Here is a 12,045-nt window from a genome sequence, read left to right as displayed (position 1 = left end):
TCTGCTGAGGTCGGTTTGCAAGGCAGGAAGAAATGGGGGGCCAGCTGCCAGACACAGCCCTGCCTTGGTGCAGCATGGCATGGAGGCACAGCTGTCCTTGCTCTGAGCTGCATGTTGTGCCTTCAGCATTTCTCTTCCTGGCCCCAGCCATCTCTGGAGCGATTCGTTCGGGTTCTGCACAGCTTCTCCCAATGCAGCCTGGGTTCTGCCTCCTGTTTCACCATGCTTTGGATGCTCGTGTGTTATCTGTGCACTCCTCGCTTCGCTCCCTGATGTTCCTCTGGGGGCAAAGGTTATCTCTCAGTTCCTTTTATGCAGTGCTTGCCACATTGGTCTACAAGGGGAGCTCTGAGGCACTACGAAGGATCACACGAAAAGCAGCTGGGGTTTATCTTGACGCGATGCTGCCTGTTGTTTTGGCTGTTCCTCCTGCAGTGCTGTAAATGCCACAGGAGCTCTGTCGGAGGGTTGAAAGCTGAGGCTGTGCGTGCAGTAACGTGACTGTCGAGACAGCAGGTAGGTAAAGCTTAAAGGTCACCAGGGGCTGTGATTCCTGCCTGCCTTGCCCAAGGCCAGGCTGTGCCCATGTCTCTGCTGCCTGTGCCAGACATTGGGTCCATGAGCAGAGCAGCTGTAGGGCAGAGATGCTTAAACTCAGCCCTTGGCTAAAGCAAACGTTGGAGTGGCTGTAGTTGGTACTGTGGGACAGGGATCTAAAATTGAGTTGGCAGATTGACCTTATCACTCTACAGGTAGGTGGTGGTCAGCCTCTTCTCACAGGTAACAGCTGTAGGACAAGAGGTGATGGCCTTAAGTAGCACCAGGGCAGTTCATGTTGGACAGTAGGAACAATTTCTGCTCCAGAAGAGCAGTGAGGCACTGGCACAGGCTGCCTAGGGAAGTGCTGTGGTCAGTGTCCCTGGAGGTGTCCAATAAACATGGAGATGTGGCACTGAGGGACACAGCTACTGGGCTTGGTGGGTATATGGGGTTGGACTAGATGATATTGGTGGTCTTTTCCAGCTTTAATGATGCTATGATCTAGCCCAACCCTGATTTCCAGTTACTCGTTATGGAAACGGGACAGGATGACAATGGTGCTCGCTGAATTACAGGCTGCTTGGCCAGAATTGCTGGCAAGACAGCAAATGGAAATCTGAAGAAGGACATGCCAGTTCCAACTGTGGGAAGTGAGATTTATTCCGCAGCTTATTTGTCCGGCATTAGAATCTGAAATGTGTACACATTTGTCCAACCTGAACCTTCTGTGTATCCTCAGCAGAGGAGACTGTCTTGCCTTTGACAATTATCATAGATTGGCTTGGGTTGGAATGGACCTCCAAGATCATCTAGTTCAATGGCCGGGCCGTTTGCAGAGCTCGGTCAGTCTGAGTCACACTTGGCAGCTCTGCTGTCCTGGCTGTGCTGAGCTGACGTTTCTGCTTTATTTCAAAGTGGTGAGGAATTTGCATCCCGGCTGCCTTCGTGTTTATAGCAAAACACTTTCCGTGGGTCTGGGTTTCGGGGTGCTTGGAGAACACTTCATCCATGAGATAGATTTTCTTTAAAGCATCTTCAGTGTTTGTAGTTCTGTGATACATCTGGGCACTGTGACGTGTTGGAATTTAGGAGGAACAGAAAACAGTTCATCAAATCCTTTGGAGATTTCTCCTTTCGATAAATCTTTTTGGGTTTTAAGGTGTGATCTATGTAGCTATAAGCAAGGAGAAACAGCATAATGTTCCCAGTAATGTCCTAAGAGTACTGAGGTTCAACAGGAAACATGCTTACCCTAGAAAACCGTGTTAATCAAATTACCTTCACGACTGCACTTTCTCTTGACTCGTGTGGAATGGGAAATCCTGCACGTGTTATTCTTTATGTTGGGCTCCCAGCTCCTGGGTGCTGCTTCTGTTTGGCCTCCAGGTTAGGTTCATCACTGAAGATGATGCATTCCTGCATCAGGAGCTGTTTTGGGTCCAGTGGATACTGATGAGCTCCTGTTGCACACAGGCATAGGTTTGCAGTTCACTTCAGTTGAGAACCTATGATTGATTCAAGCTGCAGGAGAAAATACAGTCCTTTCCTGCTGGTAGGGCTTGGTTGTGCTAGAGCAAAGCACTTGTGCCTTGGAAAATTAGTTGGGAATGGTGGTGGGCTTCTGCTGGATTATGAGACTAATGGTTTGGTAAGAAATTAATGAAGGTCTGGTGGGGAAGATCTCTTTCTGCATTCATAACCACCACCCTTAGCTGCTCCTGTGCTTTCAGCCAAAGCTCATCTCCCAGGTTAAAAGAAGGGAGAAGAAAAGCCTTGTGGTATGTCATTCAGGAGTACAAATGATCTCAGAAGAAGCTTCATGTAACCTTCAAGAGAGCAGAAGAATTCAGCAAATCGGAGTAGCAGCCTCAAACAGACTGGTACTTCCCCGTTAGCTCTGCTGCACTGATAAGAGAACTAGGTCAGCTGTATGGAGCAAGCATTTTATCTGCATACTTCTCTTAACAAGGATCCTGGAGCTTGGCTGTCAGAACAGGCTGGCTGACTTGCAGCTCTGCACAGGGGCTGTGCTCTCTGTCTCGTGTTTTCCTCAGGGTCAGAGCGTGGTCTGAAGCCCTGTTGCTCTCTACTTTGTGGGTTATGCTGCTCTTACTGTTGAGGTGATGCAGTCAGTCCCCAGGGGTGTAAGTAGCATCTTCCATCACGCTGGTGTAATGTCTCTGGCTGAAGTTCATAGGGCTGTTGTTCAACACTGGAAGTGTATTGCTTTGTCTTGGCAGTAGATGTTGTACTGTGTGCAAGGAAGCAATCTCTGGTGTTTACTCCAGTGGAGAAAGTGGAGGAGAAGGAAGGCTTTAGAAGAGCATGGGGAAGGCACGTGTTATATGCCATCATGAGATCTTGTCCTGGGTTTTAATGCTTTCTCCTTTGCTTTGCCCTCCCTCATCTTTGGTTATTACACGTTTTTCACTTTTAGTGATCCTTTTTGTCCACACTACATGAAATTGCGTCATCCACATATCCCCAAACACATCACTTCTCAGTGCCTGTGGAATGACACAACATGACACAAAAGATGCAGGCGAGGAAGGAGGTTTGGCTGGAAACTGCTGTTGGGATAGGGCAGCAGGAGAGCACCCACTGCAAATTACAGTAAATGGTGTAATGTTAGACAGTAAAGGTTAAAGCTACAAAATAATGTGAGTAATAAGGTTGTGCACCCAAGAAGATGAAGATTTCCAGGTATGCAATTCAAGTGAAAATATCCACGGCATCCCTGCATGCTCTTGTGAGGAGCGTTAGCCCCAGCATGGGGCCATGCTTCCCAACAGTGTGTGTGAGCTGGGAGCATTGGTACAGCTCTGAAAAACAGTGGTATCAAGTATTTCACAGGTTAGAACTAGCACCTTGCACTTTGTCCAGGACTGCAATTCCAGCTTATTTCAAGTTTGGGTTGCGTTACATTTTTGAGTGTGCTGTGCTCCCCAGTTGAGATATAATCAAATTCCCTGGTAGTTTGTGGCTTAGGTTCCCATCCCAAAATAGAATCTTGCCAGTGGTATAACAGCTGGAAATTTCAGTATTGAGTTCAGATTGCAGCTTTTTGTCTTTAAAATGAAGTGAAATCAGATGGCAGTCTTGCTCAACCTAGACTAAAGTAACCAAAGACTGAAAATAATCTGTGCGCAAATATGATGTATTTTGGGATTGTGACCATCTGTAGTAGTGTACACCCTGGATTTAAATAACTCTGAACATCTGAAAACAAAAGTTCTGTCAGCAGCGGGCTCAGTATGAATTGAGTTGAAATGGTACACCATAGAGGTGATAGTGTGAAGTCGAACAGAGTAGGACTGAGTCAAGCACTTCCCTTTTCTACCAGAGCTTTCATGCAACATGGTAGGGCGAGCTGCAGTTTTTGTGGTCATGTGATTTCTTATTTTATTTTTTCTCCTCTGCTTCCCTCTGCCTAAATATGGCAAGACGTTATGAGACTGTGCCCACTGATTTTGCTCAGGAAGGGAGATGAGCTCCTGCAGCCTTGCTGTGCTGGTTCTGCACTCTGACTGCCATTGTACATTGCAGCCTGTGCAACCCCTCATACCCTGCCCAGCACTGCTTGCCTGGGTAACTCCTGCAGGTTGGCATGCTGCTTTGGGCTTAGTGATCCATGCCCTTAAAATGATCTGGCAAGTTTTCCTTTTGCTGGATGTTGCCTCTGAGATGTTCTTAAGGTGCTGTCCTGTGCAGTATGGTAAGGCTGTGAAGCATACGTCTGCAGGCAGATGTGTGTTTGCACTGCACACAGTGCACATGCGTGGCTCGCAGAGGATGTGCTGAGGTTGCACAACCCAGCACTGCAAGATGAAGAAATGCCAGCGTGCAGTGATTAGGAAATACCTGGGCAGTGCTCAGCTGCTCCCTTCCTCACATGTGTTGGGATGGAGCAGTCACACACCCACCATCCCCTTGCTGGGGGAGAATCATACGTAGAAAGACAGAATCGTGGCAGGGACACAAGGGACTCTCCATGTCAGCAGCAAGGCAGGTGTCCCCTCATGGTGGGCATCAGTAGTGATTTGCTCTGGTAACATTGCCTACAGTGCCCTGATCTTTCTCCTTACCTGCTTTGCATTTGTTGATCGTTATCTGAGACTGAATTTATTTCAAAGCCGCCGTTGAAGCGCATGGAATCCCTTCAATAAAGCTGGTGCTGAATGGAGTTTGGTGCTTACCATAAACAGATGCAACTCTTGCTTATCTTCAAGTTTCCCATTTAAGGGAAAGCCCTGCTCCTTTCCAGCCCCAAAAGAAGCAGCGTTTTATAAGGAAGAGCTGTTCTCCCAGGCTGGTTGCTTTGTACTCCCCTCCCTTAGCCATAGCCTCCGGCTGGCTGTGCCTGAATCCAGCCCTTTCTTTCAAATGTCGCTCTTTCCAGAAGGGATCACAATCACATGGGCTGAGCAGGATTTTGCCATTAGTGGGGGGTTTTCCTGTAAGTGTTCCCTAGCAGGATGCGTTTCCTCTTGCATAAGCAGCCTGAAAACCCTCCGAAGCCACAGAAATACATCTGTTGGCTTCTCTAGACAGATAAATCCTTTATAAACAGGAAAATGGGCAAACTCATGGTAACTCTTGTGACACATCGTGATGGGAGATCAGAAAGAAATGGGATGAAAAGTATCACTGTGCAAGTATGGCTGATGGCATTCTGCATTTCTGAGATCCTTTTAAAGACTGGAACAAAGGCCGGAGCCTGAACCATATGGCAGTGGGAGACGGAGCTGAATGCGAGGTAAAATTCAGCTGAATGTCACTTGACATTTGGGAAGGAAAGACTGAAGGTGGAAGGCTGTGTCCTGCACAGGACATGCAAGATGTCGGTGCGGCCGAGCAGGTCCAGGAGATCAGTTCAGGCACAGAGCTGTCAGCACTTCTATTGTCGCTGCCTTTGCAGGGCGTCGAGCGCTTCTGTTCTCATTTTGCTGAGGGCTGTAACTCTGGCAAAATTCAAACTCCTTTCAACTCGCAGCAGTGAGGCTTTAAATCCTCCAAAGTTGTACTTTACCAGAAAAAAAAAAAAAAGCATTTCCTGTCTAGCAAGTGTACGAAGATTGTTCCAGCTCCTCAGCTCAGATTTAGCGGCAGCAACCACGATCTAATTATCCTTCTCTTTTGAAAGCTTAATGCTGAGTCCACTGCCCAAGCCCGGCCCTGTTTGGCTATGGATGTGCTCTGGCTACCACAAGCCTTGTAGGGTTTTGCAGATACCGAAGGCTACATCACTCTTTCCAGACATCAGATCGGCATAAATTTTGGCATTTCACTGTATGGTCCTGCGAGTGAGCAGGCTGAGTGCTGCCCTACCTTCAGCCTACCTCTGCTGATGACCAGGACGACTCATCCCAGCCCAGTTACCAAATTGGATTCATAGAATCTCTTCAATTGGAAGGGATCCTTAAAGGTCATCTGATCTAACTCCACTGCAGTGCACAGGGACACCCACAGCTCCACCAGGTGCTCAGAGCCCCATCCCCTGACCTTGAGTGTCCACAGGGAGCTTCAAATTCTGCTCATTTTGTGGGTGGTGGAAGAGCGATCCTTCACACTTCAGTACTGAGAGACAAATTAGGATACTAAAAGCTCTTTGCATTTTCACAAGAGGCTGGCATAGGGAGAGGATGACTCTTCTTGGTGCTCAGGATCGAGCTGACCCCGTGTTGTTTTCCACCTGCCCACTTTCTGTGCTGTGCGGGAAGATCCATACTTGCTGCTCTTTATAGCTGGAGCCTGCACATTTATTTTTTCCCCACTTCTCTTTGGAGAGCAGCCAGATCAAAATGGCTGTGATCCAAAGCCAAGAATCACTCCCTTTGCTATGGAAATGAGGACTCGGGCTGTTCACCATGTGTTCATCATGGAGAGCTCCTGCTAAGAATGATGAGCTGTAGGTGGGGGAAGAGGGCAGCGAAGGTGTGCTCAAACAAATCGGTTTGGAACAAATAAGGATATTTTGAGATACATCTGGCTCTCTGTGATTTTAAATGTCAGTTGTGGAAAACAAGAAATTTACCCCGTCAAATGGTAAAAATCCTGGTAAATGGTAAAAATGAGGGAAATAGCATAGTAGGATTTTATTACTGGAGAAAATAAAATGCTTGACAGGGACTTCCTTATGGTGTTCAGGTATTGATGAACTGAAGGAGAGATATAATTATCCAAGCTATACAAACAATCCCTCTTATTAACCACCCTATCCATGTTCTCAGCATTAAAGCAGACAAATCACAAAACCCCTGCATGTACCATATGTTGATGGTGGGCAGTTTGCTGCACGTTAACTCCACGAGACAGCTCTAAGTCCTCTCTTTACCTTCTTCTGAAACATCAGTGGGATGTAAACAGGCTGCATTCCCACCAGGGAGCCAATGTGACCAGCAGAGCAGTGTGTGGCTGGTACTGGGGATGGAAACAGCACTAGAAGCCCTCAGAACCAGTGCCAAGGGCAGGGCTGGCAGCAGTGGACCCAAAGCTCTGTGTGTTCCGCCACCATGCAGTACTAATGGCTCGCTGGGAGTAGGCCCAGCCTCTTTGCATCTATGCAATAGATTAGCAAGTGGGTGTGGAGCTCTGTTTATTGCATGCTACGTCTCCGTCAGTCCTCAAGCAGGAGTAGGACGACATATTTTGTTTCTTTCAGGCATCTTGAGCTGAAGTGTTCTTGGGTCAGGCTTTGCTGAGGCCTGCTGAGAGCGCAAAATGGCGCCGGTGGGCCGTGCTTCGTACTCATATTGCTGCTGCTTGGTGGCTTCCATTGCGCTGTGCAGTCGCTGGGTGTGCCCAGCCCAGAGCAGCTCCGTGGTTTTAAGTGCAATGTGTGGCAGAACGTGCGTTGTGCAATTCCACCAACTGACAGAGGAAGCCTAAGTTCATCTGTAAGGTGACAGTAATCACTAATAAGTTGCATCTAGCTTTTTTCATCTGGGAATTGTAAATAGTTCACGATATTTTGCATTCAAAAATTACAATTGTTTCTTTTTTTTTTTTCTTTTTTTTCTTCTATTAAGTCTGCACTGGCACAGGGTCGCCAGAGAGGTGGTGGTCGCCCATCCCTGCAGACCACCCACGGTCACGAGGAGGGGCTGTGAGCACTGATGGAGCTGTGGGTGTCCCTGTGCACTGCAGCCAGTGGGAAAAGACAGCCTTTGGGGGTCCTTTCCAACTCAAACCATTCTACAACTCTGTGATTACAAAATGGTGTTTGTGGCGCTTCTGTATCTTCAAAATACGGAATTCATTTGGGAGATTGAACAGACCATCAGAAACCATCCTTGTTGTGCCCTCACCTGGGCAGAACCTTGTGATGGCAGGGGACAGTGGGGCTGCATGATGCTCATGGGGATCTAGTGGGAAGCAGGCAGAGTGCTTTTTTTCTTACAAACACCTAGAGCAGAGTGTTTCACTCTATAGCTGTCAGTGACACTAATTGTAACGTTTTTCTTCTCTTCAAACACCGTGTGACTGCTGATTTGCAGCTCTGATGAGTGCTTTGCTCCAGTTTTGCAGCTCTTTGTAACCTCACGACTACAAACGACGCTCGTTCTGCAGTCTCTTTCAGTGCTCTCACGCAAAGGCACTGCAGTCAGATGGATGCACAGTCTTTCATCACCAAAAAGCAGAGATGCACACTTGCACCCTCCTCAGTCTCTCACTTGGGCATCAGGCTGGGTCTGCAGGGAGCAGCTTTGCAAAGCACTGTGGCTTTCCCAGCGCTGTTTCCACATGGGAAGTTTCTGGGAAGCAAGACAGGAGGTGGATGCTTGCTTCCAGGGCTGGGATTCACGCGAGGTCCCCTACCTGAGTCCTTATCCAGCACTGGAATTTTCCATGCTGGTCGGTTTCCCTCTATTTTAACTCAAGCCTTCTTGAAAATCCTTGTCTCAAGAGAAGTGCTACAGACACGCTAAGTTAATTTGAGTCATTAGGTTGTTTCCATTATTCCTTTCTGCCTAGGAAACTTAATTTTATTATTTTTTTAGTGAGATTTTGGAGTGAGAAGAAAGAAGTGGAGGCTGGCTGACATGTGGAACCACTTCACAGGAACACCGGATTTTGAGAGCTTGCATTTTTATTTACATCTTCTGGACCCTGTCTGACTTGAAAGTAAACAAGTTCAATCCAAGCCCAGATTTATCCCTGAAAATATGCGGAGACTTGTCTAAAAACTGCTTTTAGGATTAGGGACTTCCTTTGCTGCAGAAAGAGCGTCTACAATAGCAGTGCTGACACTTAACCAGCGAGCTCCTTCTGTGAAACAGCCTTGAACGTGCGGTTTGGTTGTGTCAGGGATGAGGCAACCTGTGTTGTTTTTTAAACGTAAAACAACTTGAGAACTTAGCAGGTCTGCAGGAAGCTCCCTGTGAATGCAGCACTGTGTGAAACTGCATTGTGCAGCGGTGGGGCCGGGTGACAGCAAGGTGACAAGCCCTCGACTTGCCTTCTGACAAGCAGCACATCCCTGCATGTGGCTGACCACCCTCTGCCATTCCTTTTCTCTACAGACACAATGAGGCGAGTGGTACGACAGAGCAAATTCCGGCATGTGTTTGGCCAGGCAGTGAAGAACGACCAGTGCTACGATGACATCCGCGTCTCCCGCGTCACTTGGGACAGCTCGTTCTGTGCTGTGAACCCCAGGTTTGTTGCAATCATCGTGGATGCGAGCGGCGGCGGGGCCTTCCTGGTGCTGCCTTTGCACAAGGTGAGTGCTGCTGAGTTTCTTGCTGTTAACATGCTCAGCTTTCCCTTGTCACTTCAGTGCTTGTTTGTGAGCGGCGCTACGCCTGTGAAGTCTCTGCCGTGTTGTGACAAACATTGCTCGGTTGTGCCGTGTAAGAACACATGTAATGCTGCTGGAATCAGAGTAACGCTTCCCTTGCATTAAACACAGTAAATAAGTAGTTTGCTTGACTGATCTAAAACAAATCTTTATGTCAGAGGCTTCTGAGTAGAACTTGTGCTCTTCCTAAAGCCTCTCCATTTGTGCTAGCTGCAGTCAGGTTTTTTGGCCGTTAGGATTTGGCTCCTTGAGCTTCGTGAGAATCACTAAATTCAGGAATGCTTCTTGCAAACCAGGATAGAGTGGGTGGCACAGCTGGGTGCTGCTCCCTGCAGTGCATGTGCACAGCTCTTGTGACCATGGCACAGCTGGTTTGGCTGCTGCTTGTCCTGTCGTTACACTTCTGTTGTATGGTGTGAGACGAGAACTAGTTCAGTGAGACAACAACTCCAGGGCTGTCACAGCTCTCCTGCTGCTCTCCCAGCCTGTGTGGCTATGTCTGGGCTCTGACACTGCAGCCAGGTCTTGCTAGCCCTTAGTACCCGACACAGAGAGAAGCAGTGCTTCGTCTTAGTCTGTCCCTTACTTTTTCTGTGCCAAATGCTGCTCAGTCTCCAGAAATAATCTCACAATGAGGCTATATGTACAATTTACTTCTCTTTCCTTTGAATATTTTTGTAGCTCCTCAGGCCTATGCTTTGTAAACCAGAAAGGTTTACACACACAGAAAGGATAGGTTGCTGCCCACCAGCTACAAGAATGGCTGCATCAAATAGCTGGAGGAAGCTGTAAAGATTGGCATGGAAATCTCCCTGCCAGTCTCGTAATTTTATGGTATAAAAGTGTACAAATGAGCAGGAGCAGTGTCTCAGACTGAAATAAATTCTTATAAATTCATTCTGCCCCCAGGTATCACGTGGAAAAACCACAGTGCATCTTTCATCCTTGCAGGAGAGTGCTACTCTCCTCTCCCTTTCTGATGTGCTAGCTTTTACCACAGTCAGATTACAAGAATGCTAACCTGAAAATCTTTGACAGGCTCTTGGCCACCCCAATCCCTTCATGTGTTCATAGTTAGAAACAAAAGCGAGAAACATCAAACCTAAATGCATTACTTCACCTTAGTAATTTCTTTCCACAGGAATTTTTTCTCCTTTGAAAATTTACAATATGTAAATGGATAGCTTGATGAGATAGAAGGGAAATAAATGTCCTTGATAATGATAGGGGATCGTATTGAGAATGTTCCTTCCTCTCCTTAATTCTGCATGTTTGATGCTTCTAAAATTGCATGCCTGGCTTCATTTATGCATTTAGTGTAAATTCTTGCCATGTTAGATAGAATCAGTAGTCCAATACTGATACAAACTGATTTTAATACAAACTTAGAGCTGAAGTATTTTGATGGTGTTGCTTTACAGAAGCAGTTAGATTTGGGTTCATAACCCTTTAGAAAAATGGTTCTTTCCAACAGAGGAGCACCAGATCAGGAAGCATGCTCTGTGGTGTGTTCCAGCATCTCCTGGTGTTTCCTCATTCTTTCAAATCCTTCCTATTTTTCATATGAAATGGCATTTTGTATTTGTGTGAATCAGAAAAAAAGAAAAGCTAGTATTCCTCTTTAGTAACATTTTGTCTTTGTGACCCTCACGCCTCTCTTAGCCGTACTCTCCAAATGCTCTGTCTGTTATCAGCCTTTTTTCCTAGCTCTCTGTGCAGATCTGTCCTGTTATAAATAGCAGAGGTGACCAGAAGTGAATATAGCATTCTGATGGGTAGTGCATCACAGGAGCAGACGTGGCAAGTTCTCACTTCTGCCTTGCTAGCTCTAATGAAGTAAGCCAGCCCCCGGGCTCTTATATAGCTCTGCATTTTGCTCATCTCCTCAGCAGCTCTTTGCAAGCATTCTGGGATGTGGCTGCCCTCAAGCTGCATGTCCTGCTCCTGCCCAAGCTTGGTCCCATAGCACAGATCTGGATTGGAAGCCCCTTGCTCAGTTGCTGTGACACTGCATGCCTTGCAGCACAGCCCTGCCAGGACAGGCTCCTATTTTCCCCTTGCTATGTGTTATTATTTGGTGGGTTGTTTTTTTTCTTGGTATATTTTTTTCATTTTGTCAATGATTCCTCCTGCCATCCTTTGGCTTCACTTCTGTGTCCTCAGCCACATTCCCACCCTGTTTTCCACTTCCCCAATGTTCCCATATGACAAGGTTTGAGGCATGGCTGATTGCTGAGGACTGCTGCTCTTAAATCCCCCAGCCTGATGATTTCTTTTGCAGCACAGCACGCTGTGGGCCGTGCTTTATCACTTCCTGTGTTCCTCTTTTATTTCTGCCTCTGTGAGTGATGACACTTGCTCCTTCAGCTCCCTGAACATCCCCCCTTTAACTCCCCCCCATTCTGACTTCTGATTGAGTCCATTTAGCACAGGTGTTTGAGTTCCCACAGCATAGTGCTTGCTGTTATGTTCTGGAGATGAAAGCAGTCACTTTTACACCTTGCCTTTGGTATGCTCTTAACGTTTAACAGCTGATGCAGCTCCAGCCACAGGGAAAGCAGCCCGCTTCCACCTCCTGGGGCATCACTCTCACAGTCTGACCTCCGGGAGCTGTCAGCACGGCAAAGGCCGCAGGAACCCCGCGTAACACCGGCTCCATGCCCCACTGTGCGGCTGGTTCACCAGCACTTCACCCCTCCGGGGCC

General features: G+C 47.4%; 1 protein-coding gene across 1 annotated transcript in view; it reads left to right on the top strand.

Annotated features, from left to right (window-relative positions):
- Positions 1–12,045, top strand: part of CORO1C (coronin 1C) — a 36,798-nt gene that overhangs the window by 10,773 nt on the left and 13,980 nt on the right. The window contains exon 2 of the mRNA XM_003210959.4: positions 9,063–9,262. Within this exon, the coding sequence (XP_003211007.2) occupies positions 9,063–9,262 (200 nt within the window). The remainder of the gene's footprint in view (positions 1–9,062; positions 9,263–12,045) is intronic.

Source organism: Meleagris gallopavo, chromosome 17, assembly GCF_000146605.3.
Source record: "Meleagris gallopavo isolate NT-WF06-2002-E0010 breed Aviagen turkey brand Nicholas breeding stock chromosome 17, Turkey_5.1, whole genome shotgun sequence".
NCBI classification, from domain to species: Eukaryota; Metazoa; Chordata; class Aves; order Galliformes; family Phasianidae; genus Meleagris; species Meleagris gallopavo.
This window is presented reverse-complemented; position numbering and strand designations above follow the sequence as displayed.